The sequence below is a fragment of the Patella vulgata genome, chromosome 3 (assembly GCF_932274485.2).
Source record: "Patella vulgata chromosome 3, xgPatVulg1.2, whole genome shotgun sequence".
Classification (NCBI taxonomy): Eukaryota; Metazoa; Mollusca; class Gastropoda; family Patellidae; genus Patella; species Patella vulgata.
The window spans coordinates 78,812,898-78,839,892 of record NC_065881.2 but is presented as its reverse complement, the minus strand read 5'-3'; the positions used below and the strand labels follow the sequence as shown (position 1 = coordinate 78,839,892).

Sequence of the window (26,995 nt, the reverse complement as noted above, 5' to 3'; positions counted from 1 at the left end):
CTCTCTCTCTCTCTCTCTCTCTCTCTCTCTCTCTCTCTCTCTCTTCAATAAAATTAGTACAGTATTTTATTATGTTAAAATTAAACCATGGCTGACCTAATTCACAATGACTACACTGTCCTACTGGTAAGTGGGTTGATAGTTGATTGAGGAAAAGCTTGTCTGAAGATATAGTATCCAGGGGTATTGGACTCCCGGGTTCAACTCTGGGCATGGGTTGAGAAATACCATGACATCTGGGGTCCACCCATGTACACTGGAGTGCACGTAAAAGAAACCTTGACGCAAGTTGAATTTTATGGAAACTGTTTTAATATTATAGAACGACTCAGGGTCTCCTTTAAGTATCTGGACCCCGAGTTCACAAAGCATTCTCAGACTTAAGTTAATAATTTACTAAAAATTGTTTGCCTTATTTGAACTAAAATATAGCGCCCTTTATAAAACTTTTGTTGTTTTAATGTATCAAATACATCAATAAGAAACTATGTCCAAAGTTTTGTGTATCTGAATCGAAGATATTTCTCATAAACAATGATTGAAAGTTGAGTAAATTCTTAACGCAAATCTGACAATGCTTTGTGAATTTGGGGCCAGATGTAATTGGGCATGTACCGTACAATATAAAAGTATTTATATTTTCATACGATTTCATCATTTCTCATAAAATACAAAAAATATCATAAAAAAATATAAAATTTCACCAGTTCTCATAAAATTGTCATAGAATTAGACAAAAAAAATTCAAAATATAGAATTAACCATAAATCCATATTCCCAATAATAGATTTCTATACTAATAAATCCTGATGTGAATAAGAAAAAATCATACAGTTTGCTGATTTCTTTCATTGTCTATTTGACAGTGTTCAGTCAATGTTATGTGGGTGTATGAACATAGGAGAAGATGACTGCACCAGTGCTACTGGTGGGACGTTCTTATCCGCAATACCACTGGCTGAACACTACTTCTTGGACTGTGTGCAAAAAAATCATAATATTTGATAGTGATAAAAACATAAAAAGTCATGAAATGTGATAAAAACATATTAAGAATTTCATAAAATTTGATAAAAACATGATAAAATAATCATAAAATTTGACTAAAAAAATATCATAAAAATTCAATAGAAGATTTCTGTGGGGTTTCTGAATTGGGGATACAATGAAATTATTATGGTAGAACAAAGATTTTGTCCTAAAATGTGCAGTCGGTTTCAAATTTCACAGAATATACATCTGGTCTAAGCTTAGTAGTAGTCTTGTATAAAGTTAGATGAGTATTGCATGTAGATAAATGTAGGACCATTTATAGACCACGTAGAAAATTAGAGGTTGTACTTGACACTATTAGGTTTAATATATATTCATTACTGATTCTTGTCTGACAAAACAGGAAAAAGAACATAAATGACAATGGTTTAATGACAAATTGACGTACCTTGTAAAATATAATTACTTTCAATTTCATTTAGTTGAGTATTTCAAGGATAAGTTTTATTTTACATTATATATTATAAAAATCTGAGTACACTACATCAAGGAAATCATCAGCATATTTCACAAGTCTTCAAGAAATTCTGACGAGGACATTTTCTTAACAACCTCCCCAATACAATTGTCTCCCGATGGTAACATTTGGTATAACTTGGCCTCTGGGTCTTGCAACAAATGTAGGTTCTTTACAGTACAATAGTCACCAAAAAAAAAAGTTAAGACATTTGATGCAAGATTTTCCATTTTAAAAGTGTAAATATTGAGAGAAACCATATGGATATAAAAAGGCTGTATTTTTATGGTTGTCAACCTTGGGTGGTGGGTCTAGTTATAATGCTATCCTATACCCAGTGTCAAGATAGTGTTTATAAAATGCTTTTTAGAACAACAATTAAGGCATCAGCTATGGGTTATGTTAGTTATGTATGGTTCACACCTGGACTCAAGACAAGTATTAACATATATTTTAAAAAGGGAGAGGGAGGGAAATGGGGTTTAACGTCCACTTGAAACAAACTAGGTCATTTCGGGACTATCATATGCTTCAATTCTATTTCAATAATTCGCTTGCGCAGATAGGGAGGAAACCCGGAGGACAGGCGACCACACTACTTGATTCAATTACAGACCTTGTGATCTAATGAGCACGGCTTAGACTATTCGTGCTCCCCGTCCTTCTTCTAAAAAGGGAAAGGGGGATATAACTCTCATACACAAAAAAAAAAGCAAAAAAAAAAGCATATCACCCAGGTGGTAGTGAACTTAAATAACCTTATTTACACAGAGAGAGAGAGAGACTAACATATGGTTAAATTTTATTTCAATAATTCGCTTGCGCGTAGGGGTCTTTAGCAGTGGGAGGAAACCGGAAGACCTGGAGAAAACCCACGAGGTTGGACAGGCGACACTACTCCTTGTCACATAGGCCTACAACCAGGAAATCAAAACCACGCCAGTTGACTCAACATGCACGTGCTAACCATTTTTTATGTATATATATTTATTTATTTACATTTTTGTATAATCGTTTTGCATGTATTTGCATGATAAAGAAAATTAAAATACAAAAAATGTTGTAGATTGTGAATTTTTGAAAGGATTTAGACCAAATGCTTCACTTTTGAGTTGAAATCTTGTAACATAAAATTTATCTTGACAGCACTGACAAATATTTGACAGTTTGTGTGAAAGTTGGACTGTTTGAGAATGATGATGTTTTATGATATGTTTGTGTGTTGTTATCATCAACAAACACCATGTCTATGGTTTTCACATCATGCTGATGCTTGTAATGCCACTGATGTTTACTGAAAACAGAACGCGATCTTTAAGATCTACCACACTAGACCATGTTAAGTTCAAATGATTTATTGGCATTTAATACAACTCAGGAATTTTTATATGGAATTTTCATATTTTTAGTGGTGCAGATATATTTTTTTTTTTCATGACTTTTCAGAAAATATCCAAAATATTTGTCAACAGTTAGAAGTTATTATAAGCTATTTAAAAGCTTCATTTTTTTATTATTTTTTTTTTTACTGCTCTTCAATCCAATTCCAATTCTAACGGTGCCCAAACACAAACCTTTACCTTTACCGGTACATTTTATGAACATAAAGTTAAAAAGCAATATTGTTTTTAAACATTCATTATGCAAGAGGTAAATCTGCCTTTTGCAGATTTTTGTTTAGGCCTAAAATGTTATATAAGCTATTAGTTAGACATTTATTAACACGAAAAGACTATAATCAACTCTCGATGCCATTGAAAATCTTTTGATATTAAGTAGATTAGAACGGTTCAGAGTTCAGCCACATCTTGATTTAATTTAAAAATGGAGAAGCGAGGCTTAGCTTCGAACAACTAGTATGATGGGTCCAATTAATACATATATCTTGTCAAACTTTCAACGGCTAATATTTTTGCTTGTAATAGAGTAATTTGAATTAAATTTTCAATATATTCATTTTCCATTATCTATTTTTGAATTATTATAGCAATAATGGCTAGCTTTTTATTTTATTCTTACATAATGTATCTTTAATTTATTATAAATCAACAACATCCAGTCTTTGCATAGAGTTAAAACATACTATATTACGATCATCTGCAGACTTTTTGAATCTTAAAAGCCTCCACATTTAAATTTGTAGGCTACAAAAATAACATTTGTTTAGGGTAAGTGGTGATATGGGCATTTTTCAAGAATATTGCAAATGCTGGAGCTTAAACTGTTAGATTTTATAAATTAATATAAATATTCAACCATTAGCATGATAAAATGTCGATTAATGATGACAAATTATTCATTGTCCTGCCAATTTTGTTTTTCAGATGGGAAGGTAAAAATGAGAACGAGATAGGTAAAGACAAAGCTACTGGTGAAGTGCGAGTTAAAGTTAATCCTAAATTTTATCGACCTACTGAAGTGGTAAGTTATTCATTTATTATTAATATTTATCTTTCATTTTAGTCAAGCCAGGAAATAATTTAAACCCATTCTGTCTGTCTCTCTCTCTCTCTCTCTCTCTCTCTTAGGTTCAATTTTTATGTGACTTAGTCTTTCTATAACACAGGTTTAGTCTGTTGTCTTTAGCATTATACAGAGGCAGTTAAGCTGGATTGCTTTGGAAATTATATCTGTTATTTTGAATCGGAATGAATTGCGATGCTAAAATTGAACTAACATAAAGTCATTTATATATCTTTGAGAAACAGACCATCAATTGTATGCACATAAATTTTAGAGTCAAATACAAGAAACTGTTAAAATTGTAAAATAGGTTGAAACAGACGATCAGAGAAATATAATGTATTCACCTGGACTCAACTGACTTGATGATAGATACGTGTGGTGGACATATTACATGCCTTATTGAGCTTCTAAATACTCCACAAATTTCAGACAATATTAGATTTGTGAAAAAACGATTGATGCGTTTTCCACGAACTTGCCTAAGTTTACCTTATGTTAAGTGAGTTTGAGTTGAACTTGAACTGCGGTGAGGCCGACTCGATGATATGAAGTTTATGTTAAAGGGATTTCACTAGATCTGATGAACCATTTAACGAGGTTTACAAAACACAGTGGGATTCGGTGTTGGGTATTATGTTCTCGACGGGGCTTGTTTTATTGTTAAAATTCAATGAATTCTTTTGAAAATTACTGAAACGGCAAAATGTTGGGTTCGTAAATCAATCTTCTGGTCCTGTCATAATCATGATTTACACTACACTAAATGGTTAATGATCGCTTAGTTTTACTGAAAAGCAATAGTTATTCCAAACATCAATATTTCAAGAATGATCGTGAAATTTTTCAAGACGAAAAACATGTCTGCTAGATCACAGTAACTTTTATTTAGTACTTAATGAGTTTTTAATGACAGGGGGTGAACAAGTCTCGTGAATAGAGTAATAGTTTTATACAAGTAGTGGGGTAATAGTATTTGGGATTCAGTCTACCGTTAAATAACAGGTACGAATGTACTATGCACCAGAGACCAATCATGACATCATCGTTGCCATTTTGGAATTGTGATGTCATATCAAAAAATGATGTTTGTCAGTTGATGCACAATTGTCCAAAGAAGAAGCATGCCAAGTTTCATGTTGATTGTATATTTGAATTGGTGGAGCGTAGCCCCCAAGATTAACTATAAAAATGAAATGAAATAGGGTTTAACGTCCTACTTGTTCTGTTCTGACTGGGCCCAAGATTAACTATAAAAATGAAATGGGGTTTAATATCCTACTGTTCTGCTCCGACTGGGTCCAAGATTAATTACCGGTATAAATTAGAAATGAAATGGGGTTTAACGTCCTACTGTTCTGCTCCGACAGGGCCCAAGATTAACTATAAAAATGAAATGAAATGGGGTTTTAGCATCCTACATGTACTGTTCTACTCCGACTGGGGCCAAAATTAACAACAAGAGGAGTAGCTCCTGGTCCAAAAATTTATTTTCAGTCGTTTATACAACTTCCCCTACAAATTCTTATGAACGATTTTGATTATCCAGACATTTGATTAGCTTGATAATACTAACAGGTCCAGAATGCACATTTATTTATAGTGTTATAACTTATTCAAAACATATACAAATACAAATAACATTATTGACATTATATATCTCACTCAGTCTGATTAAAACACAGATCCTATTTCATTTCGTTTTTTATCGTTCAGAATTTTGTTTTACTTGTCTTGACTACACTAGGAACTGGAAGAGTTGTTATTTTATGGCCGTTTTGGTTGAAGTGAGGGATAAGCCAATGAAACAGTCTGTTACGGCGACTTCTTGGCGTGCCATGCACGGAACTATGGGTAAACCACTAGAAATGCCAATGCTGATTGATTAATCAATGTCTGACGTCATAGGGTCAAAAGCCGCTCGTGCGACCCCTAACACGACTTTTGAGTACAACTTGTCAGATTTTCATGTAGTGTAGGCCTCCGAAATTATAAAAAAAACTAAATGAAGTATAGATCTGTATTTTAATCAGATTGATCACTGATAATGATAGAGCAGAACATTTTGATTAACCGGTAATATGTTTTGTAAAATTAACCATTATTATAGGACATATCAAAGTAGTTTGCTGCAAATGCATAGAATAACTCGATCATAACAGATCTAAAACCATGGGGGAGTTGGATGGCCGAATGGTTAGCACATGCGCGCTGTATCATAAGTCCTGTCATTGAGTCAACTGGCGTGGTTTTGAAACCCCCGGTTGTACGTGACAAGGAGTAGTGTCGCCTGTCCAACCTCTTGGGTTTTCTCCGGGTCCTCCAGTTTCTTCCCACTGCTAAAGCGAATTATTGAAATAAAATTAAACCATATGTTATTCCGGAAATGATCTAGTTTGTTTTGAGTGGACATTAAACCCCATGTCTCTCTCTCTTTCCCTTACATGTAGTTTTGATTTTAATACATGTCACTAGAGAACATGGCCAGCAATAAGCCCTAAGGTACACTGTCTGTTAAACAAACCATGGCTCTTTATCTGCACCTAATTTCTCCCCATGTATCTTTTGCACTTTTGATTTACAAAACATATTTTCCTTGATTGAATGTAATTGGTCCCAAGCTTCACGTTAAATTTGGAATAATGACTTAAGTATTTTCCAACATTGAAACCTTTACATGCCATTTTTGTTAGCAAATGACGTTAACTCCAGATGTGCTGTAGTCTCTGGGTAAAAGATTGTCAGTTAAGATGGCTGTTTAATCAAAGCAATGCTTTATCAATTATCCCAAATTATTATCCAAACAAAAACTGTCTTTGAAACATTGTTGATGTGTTTGCATAGAGCCTTTTAGTTCTTCCATCACTTGTGAACTAAATGGTCTTTTGAAGGTTGAATTAAAACCTCGAAAAATCCTACACCTGCAAATGGACGTTTTAGTAGCGTCTGCTGTGATTTTCTTTTTAATGTGTAGATAACTGTTTGATGATAAGATTATCAAAGATAAAAAAATATGTTTGAGGAATTTATAAGTGGACGATATTACGAGGGAATGATCTACTGATTATCCGATATCAATATTTTGATATTAATAGGACACTTGATTTAGCCATTGTTGCTCTCTTCATCAATATCAACCCAAACCTTTTGAACAATATCATATTAGTCATACACATATTTGTTGAATCAGCAATTGATGGCCATTTGGAAAGGTTCGCAGACTTTTTGCTAAGTTTCCTAATTAGAAGAATTCTTTCTTCAGTCTGGCATCATCTGCAATAACGATGGAGAAAGAGTGGAAGAGATCGCAACTGATGATCATCAGCAGAATTGTTTATATCTTCCGTGAAACTAATTTTTCTTTGAAAGCTACACAATTTGGTTCTCTTTGATTGTAAAATAATTCCAGTTGTTGGATGAAAGATGTTTGTAAAATCATGCCACCTGTGTCTAGCCAACTATCTTGTCATATTTTGTATATCAGATATAGGATCTGTAGTTAGTTGAGGTGCGTATGTTTGTAAGTATTTAGGTACTTACTACATATTGTGCTCTTTATTTTCACCTTAAAGTCATCTTTCTAGTCGATATTACCTACATATGTTGATCTTGATGATGTACACTTGTTTCACAGACTACTTTAAAGAGCCATCTATCATTTTTTTCTTACCAAGATAAAAATGGGTATCATTGAATACATGCATATTCTTTATTCTTATATCTCACTCAAATAGACAATGACATCACTTCATAGTCATTCATATTGACAATCCTATGCTTAATACATTCATATACTAGTTTGTGTTGAATGGAGGTTAAACCCTCCCTCCCTCTCTCTCTCTCTCTCTCTTGAAATATTGAAATTATTTTGATAAGATTATTTTTGGAGTGCATAATTTATATCCTAGTTTATATCTGCAGTGTATGGAATGAATGAACTCTATAGTGATGTAAAACAGAATCTCCTGTTTCAGATTTTACAAGACGTTTCACTGTTCAATATGGTGAAAACATAATTTTACGAACATATTTTAATGAATATAAAAAAAATGCTATTTTGTTATTTCTGCTGTTTTCGTTATTTTTGAGTCAAAGAGGGTAAAAGGTTACGTACAGATTTCCACAAGAAAAAGCAGCATATGGATTCCAAATAGGAATGAAATTGTTGTTAATCTGCTTTTGAAATTCTTTTAGGCATAAACATGTGTAAAACGCAATCTTAGTGTGTTTACGTATTTATATAGGAGCGTATTATCTTGTAGAGACAAGTTGTGTTTTGTGTATTGTATAAACACGATAAATCCAGGGGGTTGCTCGTCCCACACCTCATTAACATCTACAGCTCAGGCTTGAAGTCATCTCCGTCCAATCAAATCTCTCCTTACTGTGAAATATGGGCAAATAATGACTCGTCTTTCAAAGAAATATGGCATTATAATAACTAATTTTCAGACACATATATTTCTCATAAATGTAATCAGCATACTTTTTGGAAGATTTCGCTTCTTTTTTTATTTCTTGAGTGATGTATATCATGGAAATATAAGCAGGCAGATTTTTTAAAGCCTTTTACTGCTGGTAAAAATGTTTCATGTAACAAATATATTAAGATTTATGTATGATAAAATTCTGCTGGAATAACTTCTAGTCAAAATACTAAAGTCTCTCTGTTTCAAACTCAAAAGATGAAAGGACATGTCTGAATGATCTTCTTGTATCAAGTTTTCAAAACTTTCCAGAAAAAAAGAGTTTGAATTACTGGAACACATAATAAGGAAATATAATAGATTTTGTTATTTTGGATGAATGAAACTGTCTTGAATTTTTGTAGTGGAAATAATTATTTAGAAACATACAATTTTTGAAGGAAATGTAACTCTTTTAGGCATGTAACAGTTTTTCAAAACTTTCCCGGGACACACATAGTAAGGAAATAGAGAGAGAGATATGGGGTTTAACATCCACTCGACACAAACTAGGTCATTTCGGGACTAACATATGGTTCTATTTTATTTCAATAATTTGGTTGGGAGGAAACAGGAGGACCCAGAAAAAACCCTCGAGGTTGGATAGGGAATTGAAACCACGCCAGTTGACTCAATGACAGACCTTATGATACAACGCACACATGCTAACCATTTGGCCATCCAACCCCCCTAGTAAGCAAATAAAACAAATAACTGATTTTTTGGGATGAATGAACTATACTTGAATTTTTGTAGTTGAAATTATTATTTTGAAATACATAATTTTCAAAGGAGCTAAATGTATTTGCTTTAGGATTGCGAAGATAATATGAACAAAAATATGTTGTTATTTTGTTCCCAAACACAAAAAAAGATTTTTAAGTAGGAATTACCTCATGTATGATTAAATTTTATGTAAAATAAATTTTGAGTTTGTGATTGTGTGTGGTAGAAATGTCGATTAACAAGCTTGACTTAGCTCGTAAATATATGTGGCAACATCATATTACCCTATGTAGATTACCCAGGGTTGATAAGTTTAGTATGAAAAGGCTTTTTTTTTTCTGCTCAACAGCTTTGATGAATGACTGAGCAATATGTTTTGCAGAAATTGTCACCATGGATCGGTGATAATGTGATTTGTTGTCTTTCAAAACATGTTTCACTGGGTATCCCGTCTGCTCGGTGTTCATAAGGTCAGACCAACTTACATGCAGGCATTCAATGGATTTTGTTGTGAAAAAAAATCCCACATCAGAAGAAATTATGGTTTACGTTACTTGAAGAATTTACCCACTATGGTGGCCTTTTTGTTTTAGTAATTCTATGTTTCTTTACATTCGTCTTGGCGTAAAGTCGATACACCAACAAGTATTTAAAAACCCCAAACTAGTATTATTGTTACATAAATAAACCATGGTGAAAATATCAAAGATGTCCGCTCAATACACCTGATTTTTTAATGAGTTATTTTTACTTTGAGTGGCATCAAGTACGCGTACCGGTACAAGAACTTTGTTTTAGAACTACGTCTGAAAAATAAATAAAATTGCTTCCGATACACAGGGCAATTCAATAAACCAAGGGTGCTGGTAAACTTGAGTTTTAAGTAAAAGCAAGGTCAGGATGCCTCCAACAAACTCCTTGCATTATTTTAAGGGTAGGGAAAAGAGAGATGACATGATAAGTTTAAATTTTAAAGCGAGAATTTCATATTTTCTAAGAAAGTCAAAACATAATTATTTCTATGACTTTTGCTCAATAGGTTATCAACTCACTATTATACGACCATGGGCATTATTTCCCACCCTTAAAAATCATTGACACAGGAAATAATAACTCAGTTACCCCCCTTGTTTTCCTAATGCCTCCATGCATTAGCTACCTTCAAACGTTGGAATTTGAAGTTGAAAATGATATTTTTGCCAATTCCTCAGCTGGCAATAGTGAATTATAGGATTAATGGGATTATTCTTTAACAAGGTAGGACAGTGTATGGATACCATCTATTTTAAGGCTTTATTTTAATAAATTTTAAAAATATAACTTAAAAATATGAAATTGTAGCTTTAATTTTTTGAGGAGAAAAGATTAATGTTAATAAATATTTTGGATGAAGAATGATTATGTGATCATATGTTGTCATAAGTCCTGATCCATTCAGGGATAGTCAATATTGAGATCAAGATGGTCCCTATAGAATTTGAGTGTTTTCAGAAAAGTTGTTGCCCTTGACTTATGATTGCTGATTAAAAGATATTACCATCATTACCATTAGTCATTTTGGGACTAACATATGGTTCAATTTTATTTCCATAATTCACTTTCTCGTAGGGGTCTTTAGTAGTGGGAGGAAACCGAAGGACCTGGAGAAAACCCACAAGGTTGGATAGGCGACCCTACTCCTTGTCACTTACAACTGGGGAATCGAAACCATAGCACGTGCTAACCATTTAGCCATCCAACGCCCCCTACATGATACAAACTCCTAATCTTGAAACGTAACTTTAAAAGAACAATATATGGGAAAATCATGAGATCCTTGATTCTTTTAGGTAGGAGAAGAAATGAAATAGATGTACAGTTGATTACTATTTCAAATAGGTTGTAGAAATAAGACATTAAATTACTTGCTAATTGTTTCTTTCTTGTATTGTAGAGAACAAATTAAAATAATTTTTTTTAATTATTCTAATGCATCTATTTTGTAAATAATGTGCGAACATTCTCCTCTCATCGAATTTTGATCTGAACAGATGGTAATGTCAATTCTATTTCAAAGTCATTCACAATTTGGCAATCTTATCCAGAATTTGGGCTTTACCCACATTGCAAAATATTCATGATCATCTCCAAGAGGACTCAAGTTACGTATGATTAATCGTGCAGGTTCATTAGCCCTATCGGTTCAGATAAATAAGATATTAAATTCCATTTGATTTCATTTTTAAGATTCAAAATACGATCACAATTTGGTAAAGCGTCAAAACTTATTTTTAGTAGCATAAAACCTTATATGAGTACAAAGATTTAAAAAATTGGATTGTCTCTTAATTTCCTTATATGAGTACAAAGATTTAAAAAATTGGATTGTCTCTTAATTTCCTGCAAGTCAAAGGTAGCATTTTTTTTCTGGGGTAAAAATTGTAACATCCCTAGTTATTTTTTTAGTGATGTTTTGCTCTGCTGAGGTGATAAATAATGTCAAACTTCACCTTTTGTGCTAGAAATATGAACCAGAGATTTTTTAAATTTACGAAACTCCAAAAATTACGTTATAAAGAAAAGTGTTTTAAATGTCTTGACATTACTAAATACAAAGATAATATTATAATGTTTTTCGTTGGAAACCAAATAATCCACATAAATAAAATCTGCCGTAAATATTATGATCTGTTTACTGATAGATGCTACGAAACATTTTTTGTCTTTGACCCACGAGCAGCGTATTAAATTTGATTGGATTATTCTGCCGAATTGTGCCATCAGCATGAAGTGGGTTCCAAAACACAAGGTAGTTTATATACATGGTATCTCTTATCATTTATTCTGTAGTGCAGACCTCACACATTATCCTTGCTAATCATTTAATAAATCTGTTTTGTTGTGAAATAGAAACAGATCTTGACTTATTCTTCTAGCAAAACACTTAAAACATGCTTTTTATATATATACATTTACCCTAGCTCTAAAAATATCTTGCATGTCTGGAAATAACAAATTTTAGTTGAAATCTGTGCTATAGATGTATTATAAATATATAATAAAAACACAGAAAATTAAAAATATGTGCAGAAAGTATCAACAGGCCAAATGGATTGTGTCTGAAAGTCTGAATTTGGGCCTAATATTATGTGTGACAGGTGCCTTATTTCTAGGCTGGAACTGGTGCAAGCAAAAATGCTTACATCTTTGTTTTGAGTTTCCTGAAATAATTCCTGTTCTACTTATAATTTCTTATAAAGATTAATTTCTCAAATGTTTGTGTTTTAAAAAACGGTTTTACTGAATACAGTGTTTTTGTGTATTACAGTTTCATAAAATAATTTTACAGAAAAAATTGTATTTTAATAAGATAAAAAAATATTCTAAGATTAGTAAGCTCTGGCTGTCGTCTGCTGGGTGTGTCTGCCTAATAAACTTACTTCCAGTTATCTCCCTTTCATAACAAATGTAGAAATCATCTAATTTTTTTATACCACAAACAGGTGTGTTTAATGTTTTTTAAAAATTCTAGATATTTTTTTTTTGCTAGAAATGTTCTGGTTAATGTGACAGGTGCACGACATTTCTAAAAAACGATTTACAAGTAATTAATCCCAATTAATGCCAAATCAACATTTTTAAAACAGCGTTGAACAGATGAAATATTTGCAGGATTTCTTTTTTGACACTTGTCTATTTTTAAGATGTGATGTTCAAAACCTAAAAAACTGTGCAATGTAAACAGACTTAAGCGATTAGGAAGCAATCGTAATTAATTTGTTTGACAATGTAATCTTGCAGATCTTGAAATTCTTCGTTAAATTACAGTTAAAATGACGTCCAAAAATCAGATAATCTGCAATGAACTTTAATTGAAGTGATAACTCGGGGAATTTGTGTTCATTGCAAATGGACCAATCATGTTCGGCTACACATACATGTAACTTCAAACAACTTAACGTCTCCGGCATTTACATCTTATATTTAGTCTGGATGAAACCACATTTGCTTAAATTTCATGGGTGGGGAAAAGAAGTAATAAATGCCTGGCATGTTTTGAGAGGAATTGCTGATGATAACAAGAAAATTAAAAGGACTGATGTTGACATTTTGTGTTTTTGGCCTTCCAATGAGATATTTTAATTAGGGGAAGGTTTATGAGGTACAGATGTAAAGGTTAGGGTGAAGCAGGTGGTGTAGACATGATTTACCAATATGAGAATATAAATAGGAAAGTTGAAACTTGACTTTAAATTATGTCGAGATGTCAATATACATCAATTTATTGTTTAAATATGTTACACTGGAACCATTACACTTAGTTTGGTTCAACAATGCCCCTGCCATTTTCCACCTACTTGATTTATTGTCAGATTTTTGTTTCGCTTCCTTCAGATCTATGGGGGGTTGGTTGGCTAAATGGTTAGCGTGCGCGTGCTGTATCATAAAGTCTGTCATTGAGTCGACTAGCATGGTTTTGAATCCCCGGTTGTACGTGACAAGGAGTAGGGTCGCCTGTCCAACCTCGTGGGTTTTCTCTGGGCCCTCCGGTTTCCTCCCACTGCTAAAGACCCCTATGCACAAGCGAATTATTGAAATAAAAGTAAACCATATGTTAGTCCCGAAATGACCTAGTTTGTGTCTAGTGGAGGTTAAACCCGATTTCTCTCTCTCTCCTTCAGATCTAATAATTGTCTCTGCCCAATAACTCTGAAAATTAACTATAACATTATTTTGGCGGTTGGGTACAGTTTAGAGTAGCTCTTCTGTTTTCTTTTTTTAAATTCCTGTTTTTCATATATTTTTTTAGAATTTTAATAGGGCAATCCCCAAAGCTAGTCAAAAATTTAATAGGTATCCTTCTTTGGCTCAAATGATAAAACATGAAGGCTCAGTGATAAAATATAATCTCCATCCAAGGTGGTCTGGCTGACCTAATTTTAAACAAGATGGACCGGCTTCATTTTGTACAATATGGTTAGGTCTCTTGACTCAAATGTCCTGAGAAAAACCTCCAGGATTTTTAAGCCCAATTCTCACTCATCACAGATCGAAATGAATATGTTCTGGAAAAATTCTCACAGTACATATAACTGTTGGGCACCCTGTCCGCGCAAATTGGACCCTGCGCACGCAGATTGTAATCTGCACATATCAAACTGGTGCACAGATTGTCAACTTTGCGCCGACTACTCCCCGATATTTTTAAGTGGGATGTTAGACGTCCCATGTAGGATCTGTCCTCTATCGACTTTGTACTGTAATGATTTTTTAAATAAATTTCAAAATCACTGCATATTAGCTTGTGTGCTCAACATAACCATTGAAATAAAAAAAATTACCATATGTTAGTCTCAAGATAACTGTTGGTAAGATGTTAAACTCCGCCTCCATTCCCTATTATGTGATTGTTGTGTATAATTAACAGAAGTTAAAGATGGCCGACACATGCCCATTGTCTGACTGTCTTCTCATCTGTCTCGTTTACATTCTATTATTTATAGAACTAAAAAAAAATTCCAACATTTTCTGTCCAGGGTGTCATTATGGATTCGCTGTCAGTAAGTTGTCAACTGGTTATATTCTCAATTCCTGTTCTATTCTGATGTTAACAAATTCTTCTACAATATAAACAGAGAAAACACAGAATAGAATTGGTTGTTCAGACCAAACCGTCTGCCCACATTGCCATTAACAGACTTTATTTTGGTTCACTACTTTACAAGCTTTCTAAAGATTTATTTATTTGGTGAAGAAATAATCACAAGCTTGACATCTCAAAACACATTGATAGCAAGAATGGAGTGGTTTTCTCAAAAAAATGAGGTAGGGAGAAAACGAGAATGGTGTGTTTATTTTTCTCCATAAATTTGACTTTCCTAAGAGAAGGATTAACATGGGAACTATTTTAGCTGTGGGTCGTTTGAAAGCTTCGATGTTCCTGTATCAAAATATTAAAACTCTGATCATGTTTGACATCCGCGTTCAAATCTGAAATCACAAGATTAATTGCTTTCTGCAACGTCTTTGGCATTTTTGTGTAATGTGGATGAACAACAAACATGTCAAGAATTTGTCGGAAAAGAAAACACGTAATTTGATAAATCAACAATGGCTGGTTGCAGTCTGAAAACAATCGCTATAAGTATGATGTGAAATATTCGAAAAACTGAAAGGAAAATTAACTATAAAACACATTTACCGCATTCCGAGTACAAGCTTTATCCTTTGTTCTTGATTTATATCATATGGCACCATGGGAAGTAACAATGTGGAAATGTTTTTCTCTAGCTGAACCACTTCAGACAGCTAATAAAAAATGGTCCTTCAAAAAGAATTTACTGTAATAAAAAGTTCATTAGTTGCCTAATACTTTCCAAATTTTTTTCTACTGGGCTGTTATTGAGAGCTGGAAGAGCAAGAGATGGCAGGATTATTTGTGTTAAGCGCCACTGGAACTCCTGTTATCAGTGACAGACAGACATGAAATCCCTTCGCGATAGTTTTGAGAAGAAATAGATCAATATGTGGTTATCAGTTGTAAAAATAAATATATCGCAGTCTCATATCCTATAATTTGTACGAACACTCGTCACTGCTTAATAAATATACCATTATTGGTTGATAAATAATTGACTTGTGTGGATAAACAACTGGGTATTAGTAGCTTTAACACATATTGACTGGTAATGTGCCTTTTGGCCAACTGATGCATTTTCTGTTTTTTTGCCGGTGTTTTTCGGTTTGTTTTTTTTTTTCATGTGTGTGTTGATACACATCTGGTCATCTGATTCGTCTATATGGATGCACGTTATAAGTTTATTTTTCTTAAGATATATACTCTAAGCCATTTTTATTTATTCCCCATAAATTTGAATCATTGACTTTATATACACGTAGGGTGATAGGAATTTCAATATTCCATATTAATTATTGTTTTGTAGAAGATGCCACTAGGGAGGTAGGGTTCCTTGTATTGAAATGACTGTGCAAATAATTATGATAGCGTCCACTGGAAGTTGGCATCTAAATTTGTCATGCACAACACAAGCAGAGTATATCTAATCTGTCATTCTGCAATACCTGACATAATTTCTTGATTTTTTGGGGGTAGTTTTAACAATTTTACATTGCTGCCGCCCAGTCAAACTTTTGCGACTCAAACTTTAGGCATTCATTCCAATAAACATAATGTACCAGCTTGTGCTCTCTCTATAGTTTTAACATTTTCTATTGCTGCGGCCAGTCCAATTTTTACGAACAATTATTATACACATAAAAAATAGAATTTACATGCACATGTAATGTCAAAATAATCGAAGTGTTGTTTTGATGAGACATTTTATGCAAGAGCTAAATCTGCCAATTGCACGTCTTTCTTTAGACCTGAAATGTTATCTAAATTATTAATTATACATTAATTAACTTATCCAGACCATAATCAGCTCTCGATGGCATCTCTAGCCTGCGATATTTTCTGGATTAGAAATGCTCATTGATAATTAAATCAAAAAATGGATAATCAAGACTATGTTTTTTATCGTACAGACTTTAGTAATGATGATTGAGTCTAGACCCAAAATTCAATGGCTAAAATCTTGGTTCAGAGTGGATCAATTTGACTGAAATTTTCAGCAAATTCCCTTTACATTGTCTAGTTTTTAACTATTATAGTCAGAACTGCCAGCTCTTTATCTAATCTCTTTAATCTCCAAAGGGTTAACATTTCTTTGAAAGGGTTATTTCCTCCAGTCATTTTTATACATGGGCATATATTGGGATCATCCTTTCCATCTGTTCATCCATTCACATTTGACTTGGGCTCACTCTACAGTCTACAATTCTTTGTGGATTCTTTACTTATCGATTTTTATTGTGTGTGTCAATATCATTTTGAAAGATGATCCTTATCGAATTTGTCCAAGATATGGACTTGACTCAAACTTTAAGCATTCATTTCAATAACCATAATATATCAATTCGTGGCCACTCTTTTTTTAGATTTTTATGATGCGAGTCAATATCATTCTGAAGGTGGTCTCTCTTAAATTTGGTGAAGATCTGATAATATTCTTCCAAAGTATCCACTGCAGTAGCAGTATGTACCATACATCCATAGTTGAAAACCCAGACAGTTTGCTTCAAATTATAGCCTATTTGGGGGCTTAATTGCACTCATTACTTGGTTATGATTTTGAAAATGCAATGTGTAGCCAAATTAAGGACCTCTATTTTCGTTTTCATTATACTAGGTCAATTAATTATCAGTGGGGTGCATTTTTATTCATATGGTTTCGAATCCCCGGTTGTACGTGGCAAGGAGTAGGGTCGCCTGTCCAACCTTGTGGGTTTTCTCTGGGTCCTCCGGTTTCCTCCCACTGCTAAAGACCCCTACGCACAAGCGAATTATTGAAATAAAATTAAACCATGTTAGTCCCGAAATGACTTAGTTTGTGTCGAGTGGACGTTAAACCCTATTTCTCTCTCTCTCTCTTTTATTCATATTTTATTCATCTTTTATTTATTTTTTGTTTACTATTACATGTATTTACTGATTTTCTTCTTCAGAAGTTCTTTAGTAATTTCCGCTCTTATTATACTAGAACAAGTAACTATCGGTGGGATGCATACTATATTTATCATTTTAAGTATGTTATTCTTTTATTGAATATAAAATGTATTTACTTATTTTCTTCTTTAGGAATTTTTACTTGGTGATTGCTCAAAAGCTCAGGAAAAACTAGGATGGAAGAAGAAATATAATTTTAATGTAAGTTGGGTTTTATTCTTTTTTGAAACAAGAATTAACCTTCTGAGTATTGATTAGGTCAAATTAGTGCTTTGAATATTAAATATAGGTGTATGAGCACCGGGTGTGGGGTGGGAACGTTTTTCGGGCACAAACATCAGAGAATATGAGAACATATATTATAGAAATATAATTATTATTATATAACAGTCATTCATAATACATATGTATTAGTAGCGTAGGTGTAACAGGTAATTATATTGTTGTCTTACTAACTAACTTAACTAATACATGTGTGATACACAAGCTGCAGTACCATTGTCTTACAGTGTTTCACAGGGTTCCCGCGGTCCTTGAAAATCCTTGAATATCCTTAAAATTAAAATTTCATTTTCAAGGTCTTGAATATCCTTGAATTTCGCGGAAATAGGAAAATATCCTTGAATTTCAGTTGAGATCCTTAATTTTGTTTCAAATGTCTTCAATTCCTTTTAAATATGAGATTATAACGATAGTTGGTAATGTTTTGGTTATTTTAAAGATGAAAAATTGTAACTTTAGGCTAAAAAATGTCCTTGAATTTGAGTATATTTATCCTTGAATATCCTTGAAAAAATGTTTGACGAAGCTGCGGGAACCCTGTTTCATTCTAATTGGAACAAGATCAGATCATATTATGAACATCCAAATCATGTTTTCACTATTGTGTAAACCAACCAGGCCTTCCACTTCAAAATTTTCTCTGTCGGTCATTTTTTATAATGCATGAAAACTTTGCAAATTAAATTCATATTTTTTTATCTATGGTAAGATATCGTGGTGTACACAAAAAATTATATATTAGACTAAGAAATTAGATATTAATAGAGCTTATAATAATAATTTATTCATGAAAAGTTCTCTTTTGGCTATTTATATAGCTTTTATTATCAAATTTTTTATTTGGTTAAAGACAAATAAAGAGCTAAATTGGACATATAGACCAGGAATATTTTGAGTTGTAATACAATAACTTCGAAATGAAGATAAATATATATTAATCCGTGGCATTTTTCTCACATTAATTCTTTCGAACATAAAAATCGGAAATTGAAAATCACGATTTTATGATGAAGACATTGCTTTAAAGAGCATGTGTAGGTACAACTTCTACAGTTTTGTGGAAGACACACCGTATACCAGAGCCATAGCCCAAAGTTTTGGATGCCATCACACTACCCTCTTGAGATTGGATGATCCTTTCTAGCAGGAAGGGTCCACTAGATGATCGTTTCTAGCAGGAAGGGTCCACTAGAGACTAGTCAGGGCCTTGACGGCAATCCGTGTGGGTGAGTGACAACGCCTCAACAAGACCAGCAAAATGTGCTACATCGTTCTGCTATTAAAGTAAGGGGTTCACATGGGATCATCAGTGCTGACACTCTACAATGCTTTGGACCAATTCTGATTCGGTCTTGGGGGGCCCCAGATTTGAACAGTTTAAAAAATATCCATGTTAGCATTAGAAGATAATTTCGTATTACCATAGAACAGACCAGTAATAATACTAAAAAGTGTTAATAAATGAAAGAGTTTATATTATATCAAACCAAATATTTTTGTGGGTATTTATACCCGACTTCATTAGCCTGGATGGTGCTGTAAAGTAGGATGTTGAACCCTATTTCATTTTATTGTCGACCACCAGGGGTTGAAATGTTTGTAAAATTTTACTTGTCTCAGGTGACAAGGACATATATACATGTATATGATTAGAATTTTAAGATTTTTTATCTTATGTTCCCCAAAACATTATCGCCAAAATTAAATTTTAATCACAACTTCCATTTTAATATCGTAAATCGCCCTGATTGCCATGGAGTTAAGTAATGTTGACTGTGATTGGGTGATTAAAAAGGAATAGCCAATGGCATTACGGTTTTCACAGAATCAGTACTGTTAATTTTAATGCAAAGAAACCTTTCCCAGACGTATAGAGCAAACTTAAAAGGACCATATAAGTTTCAGTCTTGTTAATCGGGAAGAAATTCGCCACCACAAAAAAGTACTATGGAGACAAACGAACAGCTTGTCGCGTGCTGTTAAATAACGTCTCATTTGTTTTAAAATGAAAAATTCTCCTCTTCCAATTTTATTGGAATGGATAAATTAGACATACATTTTTAGCCTGAATTTTTATAGATATTATTCTAGTTGTCACCAGGGACAAGTAGATTTTTTTTCTACTTGTCCATTAAAAATGTTACTTGGATTCGACATGTAGACAAGCGTTATTTCGACCCCTGTCCACCACGTTTTGAAGAAAGCAGGGGACTATTAAAATGGGTCTGTCCGTCACACTTTTTGGGACACAATAACTCTTCTTCTAATTGAGCTAGAATGTTCAAACTTGGTGTAGGTGTTTATTAGGTGAATGCCTTGATGGAGTCCGAAGATAGATGATCATTCTCTGCTAAGAGTAAGCAGAGATAAGCAGTTTGATTGGTTGATGCTTTAGGACACGATAACTTTAGTTATAATTAAGTGAAGGTGATGAAACTTGGTGTATAGATTCATTATTACATCAATACTTTGACTAAGTTCGATAATGAGCATTTTCTGCCCAGGGTAAGCAGAGCGATAAGCAATTTGATTGGTCGAGACTTTGGAAGACAATAACTCTCCTTCTAATTGAGGTATAATGTTCAAACTTGGTGTAGGCCTTGATGGGATTGAGGATAAGCATTTTCTTCTTAGGGTAAACAGAGATGAACGATTTAATTGGTAGGTGCTTTGGGACATGATAACTTTAGTACTAATTAAGTGAGAGTGATAACACTTGATGTACTTATATCAATACCTTGACTAAGTTTGATAATGGATATTTTTGCTGTTGACTTGTTTTATTTTTATTTTTGAATTTTATTTTAGGAATTAGTGAAAGAAATGGTAGACGAAGATCTGAAACTTATGCAAATCAATCCGACAGCATAATGATGGCGATCTTAGTTAATACAGGTAGGTTGATCTGATATGGATGATATTTATACCTGAGAGCTGCAGTGGTTCTGTGAGTAAGATGTTGGCTCGCTACCCTGTTCATTCCATGACGAAAAACAGAGGTACTTTGCCACACTGATCCGCAGTGAATATTTGCTTGGCCGCGACAATCACTGATAAGGATGACATTGATGCGGCTTAATGAGCTAGAAATATTAACTTTTTTCCTGCGACAAATTAAATTCTAAAACATTTTTTGTATATATTGGAAAAATAAATAAAGGCGTTTGACGTATTTGTAGGTAAAAATTATTTCCTATTTAGTGTAAATGGGTTTTAAAATGACTAAAATGCAGCATTCTCTCCGAAGCAGTTATGTCTTATGTAAACAATGCACGCGTCATTCAGCCAATGATTCACACCGCGTGCTGTGACAGCACGTGTTAAGGCAGTCATCTATGACAGAGGTATTATACGAGACTCGTAATTCTCTGTGAAACAGATTGGTACTTTGCACGTAAAAGATCAAGATCCTTTGCCCGTTGGAATTCATTATAAGAATAGGACTTAACACCGCTGTCTGGACACTGAACAAAATTTCCCTCGTAGCACACTGTATGGTGGTCTTCATTAGCAGAATACTAGGAAATTAAACCCTATTTCATTTCATTTGCCTATAGATTACTTGGGTCGACAGGTGGTAAAATGCAAAAGTATGGATGCTGTGTATGTTGGACATATCCTACACGGTTATCTATGCAAGTAGTGTGGGTTCAATCCACACACCTGTGCATCATTACAAGAAGTAGTTTCACCCACCTAACCTTGTGGTACTCTGCAGGTTTAAGGACCCTTTTGCACAAACAAATTATTTAAATAAAATTGAAGCATATGCTAGTCCCGAAATGATTTATTTTGTGTTGAGTGTTTGTCTAAACCCTGCGATATTTAAAAATTTCAAAGAATTATTTTCAAAGCATTCAAGTGGGAGTGGAGACAAATGTACATGTATGTGCACACTCAGATGTGTTTTATTTATGATGAATTTACTCTGTATGTGTTACTCTGTGTTTTATTTGTTATTAATTCACCCTGTTGTTAGAGATGTAATGTGTTACTCTGTGTTTTATGTATCATAAATTTACGCTATATGAGATGTAATATGTTTTAGTTACGAATATATATCAAATGCAGCCTATTTTATTTATGACTGGTTTTTTTTGTTTTTCAGATTAACTGACATCTTTCCACACAAGCCAATCTGACAATGTGATACTTTATCATTTGAAAAGTTTATTTGAATCAAGGTGTATATGTCATTATTTTACACTTGGGTTGATATATTATTAATTTGAATCAAGGTGTATATGAATTTACAGCCTTTAGTGGATATATATATTATTTTTTTAGGTTTTTTTATGCTATGTTTATGTGTTGACAATGATATTTTATTAACAAGCTTTAACTTTATGTGATGCTGCTTTACGTTTTGTTCATTGGGCGATCAGATACAAGAACAACCACTTAGTTTTGTTTATGTGCAATCAGATGTTAAAATTACTACATCCTTGTAATATATAATCCTTGGTTTTTGTAATACCACGATTAACTGTTATAATCACTACACCGTGTAATACTGTATAATCAGTGGTTATTAGCAAGTGGTAACTATTGCAAATTGGTGCATTATATTTCATATTATACTGTAGGCTTTCAAATCATCAGTAATATCAAACCATTCATTTTTGTAGTCCACCTTGTAAGAGTATATTGTTGTCATACACGTCTAACCCACACTCCTTGTCAACACTGTACATGTCAAGAATTTTTGCTGGGATGCTCAGAGGAGTAGAAGCTTTATTAGAAACCAGAGTTTTCACAGTATTACTAACCCTGTCATCGAAACCTATGAGTTTTTGAGATTTTCTTTTCAAACTCACTAGGATTGTTGTATGCTTCCAGAAGATCTTAATCAAAATTTAAAGTCAGGAAACAATTTTTACAGAGTCACTGTCAATGATCAACTGGTCAGAGATTTTTGAGATTTTCTTTTTCCAAACTAAATTGTCCTGATTAAAATCATTATGATTTTTTATGGTCAATTTTCTGGAATTGTTAGGCAAATTATATAGAGGAATCTTTTTGTAATTCAGAGTTGCCATTGAATTTTTTATATCTAGTTAATGGCCATGACCTGAGTGTGGGCATATGTTCATTCCCTGGTATGACTATATCATTAAAAGATCTGACTGGTGACCTTACTTATTAAATCAACTTGCTTAAATTATTTGTTTTTTTATGTCAAATTACTTAATTGAATTAAACATCAAGTTAATTCCAAAAAAATGTTGTAATCTTTGCCATAATTTGCAATTAAAGCTATCCGCTTGAAGTTTGGTAGCAGCATACAATGTTTACTAATTTGATAACCATGCAACATCTAGGTTACTAAGAAAACTTAACACTCATTCAAACAATTTTTATACGCCCACATTTTCTCTTGCAAAATTTGGCCGAATCTTGCATGGCAACTGCTTGTTGGATCTCTGTTGAAACTGGAAATCTCATAGTTGCATTCATTAGAATGTTGATTTGGATTTTAATTTATTAACTTATAATTATTATTATGTTCAAATAAGGTATATAATAATTATTTTGAGTTTTTCATCATTATTTACAAGCCAGTTTTTGTTAATTGACCATCAGAACAAAATTCAGAGTAAATTAATGAAGACACCCTTAAAAATATTGGTTCCAGCAGTTCTGCTATATAGAGAAATTATGTTTGATTTCATTTTTCATATATCAGATTTACCATCTTTTGTTTTTGTTGACCCGCACTCCGTTTATTTATTAATTAAATATTTGTTTTTATCTGTTGATTTATTGTGGGACCTTTACTTAAAAAGTATTTTTGTTATGTATGTATCTGTCATGTTTGGTAATTACATTAGTAATGATATTAATATATGTGGGAAAAATTATATAAATACATGTGGGAAAAATTATATAAATATTATTAATAAAATTTAATGAGAAATAAAGTTGGTTTTAAAAAACATGTATTTGATAATGTTTGGGAAATTTTGGAGGGAGGGGGGGGGGAGAGAGAGAGAGACAAACTAGGTCATTTGGGGAACCCACAAGGTTGGACAGGCAATCTTACTCCTTGTCACAGATCTTACTCCTTGTCACGTACAAAGGAATCTGTACAAAGGAATCTAAACCACGCCAGTTGACTCAAGGGTATCAAGGGCACAGTTGCCCATGGGTGGCTGAATGGTTTAACACATGCGCTATAGATCAGATCATAAATCATTCTTCCCGAATTGACCTAGTTTGTGTCAAGTGGATGGTAAACCCCATTTTTCACCTGTGTGTGTTATTTAGATGAAGGGCTAAATGTTTGAGCTGTTCAAAAATTGATCATGAAAAATTAATATATTGAATATTTCAGTTAAATTACTTTATTCAGGGGGTAAGTTATGAATGGCTACTTTATGGGGTTTCGGACAGTGGATGCAATTATATTTATAGTAGTTTTAATGCAAAAAATACTTTAATCGTTTGTACCCATTGGCGTATACGTGAAAGAACCCTTGACAGTTGAAATTAGAAACAAGAGTAGGCCACTGTCCCGGCAAAATTTCTCTCATAGCATGCCGGTCTTCATTAGCTCACACAGAGCAGACAAATAGGACCTTAAATCCCATTTCATAGGCCCATAGCTAGCATGGGGGCAATGGGGGCATGTTGGTCGTTGACTTCCAATTTCGTCCAATAGAAAAGGCGCTCTTTGGCGGAACCGATTCTTTCCCCAATGGACAAAGGCACCGTTGGGTGGGCCGATTGTTTCCAGGGAAGGCAGCTGTCCCTCTAACTACGGACCTGTTTCATTGCAAGACTTATAATAAGAATAGAATAACTCTTGTAAGGCCTTCTATCGACAATCTTCCATGGGTGACGTCATTTTTGGAAAATTTTGGCTGGTCCAGCCATATTACCGTTTAACACAGACATGGCGGACATTGTATAATCCACTCGATACCCAAGCCATCCTAAGCTCTAGAGATTTGATTATGGACCGATAATCTTGCATACTACCTCTTTTATCAAAGCAAATTCGACCATTTATGATTTCTGTTGTCAGTCGGTATTATCAGTTCTCGGTAAATCGTGGCACACTGCATAAAGCGGTGGACACACTAGCCGAATCGTTCGGCCGAATGGGTGGACACACTAGCCGAATGCTTCGCCCGATTCAACCTGTCGGTTGCATCACCTTTCATGTCACATGATTAAACATGGCGGCGTCTATGTCTTTAATTTATCATGTGACTTCTTGATATGAGTGGTGATTGGCTAATGAATTCTATTTTCGGCCGAATGCTTCGGCGAAGCGTACACAACAGGCGAATATAATTCGGCCGAATATATCAAACCTGTTTGATTCGGCCGAATGACAGTGGACACACTAGGCGAATTTCAACGCCGAATCATTCGGCTAGTGTGTCCACAGCTTAAGCGTTGTGAATTTCGATAGTTATATGCTCATTCTGTACACGGAGAACTATCTGTTTCAAGAATAGATCTCTGCCCCGAATACCCGCCATTAGTATTCCTTTCAACATCTGGCATATACACAAAGACGAAATAAATCTTGTAAATTTCATTAAATGAAAACTTATTTTAATAAATACTTCTCAAAATTCTTGAAGCGTTTGGACTAAAATCGTCGATTTTGGAATCAAAATGTCGGTCAACCAGTTCAGTGTCTTGTCCCTAGCGGTGTGTATTGTAGACAGATATGGTAAGTTTAGTATGGCATATGTACGCCGGCATGTCTTGGAGAGCTTCGTGACAAAAATGTGGCATTGTTATCAGCTTATACAGCTTCTGATAGCATTGTTGTTTGTAGCGGCGCAATCGGCGGAGAATGGGCGAGTCTGCAATTCCACATACAGACGATTTAATTCTGTGTTACGCATGCGTGCTATTTATAAGGATATGAAATAATCTTTTCGTCGCGTTGGGGGCCCCGCGATACTAGTCAGGCCCAGGGCCCCGCTCGGGCACATTTATTCCCGGGAACTAGGTATCGGGAGATCCATCATACAGCAAAGCAAGACATCATGACAAATCAAAGCTAAGTTTGGAATTAATTCTGGAGATAATTAATGTATTGAACTACCTAATATTGAATTCCATGCAACCCATAGATCTATATCTTGACCATGCTTAAATGTGACCGTAATATTTACTTTTGAAAAGTGGCGTATAGTAGTTCGGATAGGACGAAAAACTCCTGTATCTTGCCACATAACACCATGGACCGTATAACACACTGCATGGCGTATGTCCATCTTCATTGCCCGGATGGAGCAGAAAGGCCTGAAGTTAAATCCCATTCCATTTCTGAATAGCGTTAGACTGTCTGTTATCAGAATGTATCCATTTAATTGTTGAAAAAGGAATTTGATACAAAGTCAACTAAAACCGTGTATTGACTTATTCACTATATTACTTTTAAATGTAACTATGGAATATTTGATTAGCTTTCTCTAAACAAGCAACAGGAAATCTTCAATATTAGTGCGTTTTGTTCAAACAATTAAAACTTTCAATTGTGAACATATTTATTAGGTTTGAAAACAAATAGAGAGTCGCTGTGAAAGAGGAGATTCACAATGGGCCATTGGCCGTGAAAATAAACATTGCCCTTTGACCCTTATTCATGACCCTTTATAGACCAACTATATATATATTTTGTTTCAATTATGGACGTGGTCCAGTGTATCAAAGTGGACAATTAAAGAACCCCTGGCTGTAACAATATAAACTGCACTCCTAGAATAAATGGTACAATATTTGTACCTGTAGTAACCCAACAGTGATCAGGATAATCCACAACACGTGGGGCTGCGTCATGAATATTCGCAGGAAAGTGGCCATACAGAAATAAATGAAATGGGCTTTAACGTCCTACTGTTCTGCCAGGATCTGGGCTAATGAAGACGGGCATACGCCATACAGTGTGCTATGAGGGAAATTTTGCCCGGGCAGCGGCACTATGGCCTACTCTTATATCGAATTCCAACTGTCAAGGGATCTTTTACGTGCACG

The 26,995-nt window shown here is 33.9% G+C and overlaps 1 protein-coding gene across 3 annotated transcripts in view; it reads left to right on the top strand.

Annotated features, from left to right (window-relative positions):
* LOC126816867 (GDP-mannose 4,6 dehydratase) overlaps positions 1-23,933 on the top strand; it is a 70,494-nt gene extending 46,561 nt beyond the window's left edge. For all 3 annotated transcript variants that reach the window (XM_050543659.1, XM_050543660.2, XM_050543658.2), the window contains 4 exons: positions 3,835-3,931; positions 17,846-17,914; positions 20,804-20,890; positions 22,104-23,933. In XM_050543659.1, coding sequence (XP_050399616.1) covers positions 3,835-3,931; positions 17,846-17,914; positions 20,804-20,866 — 229 coding nt within the window. In that variant the 3' untranslated portion in view covers positions 20,867-20,890; positions 22,104-23,933. The remainder of the gene's footprint in view (positions 1-3,834; positions 3,932-17,845; positions 17,915-20,803; positions 20,891-22,103) is intronic.
* The last annotated feature ends 3,062 nt before the right edge of the window (positions 23,934-26,995 follow it).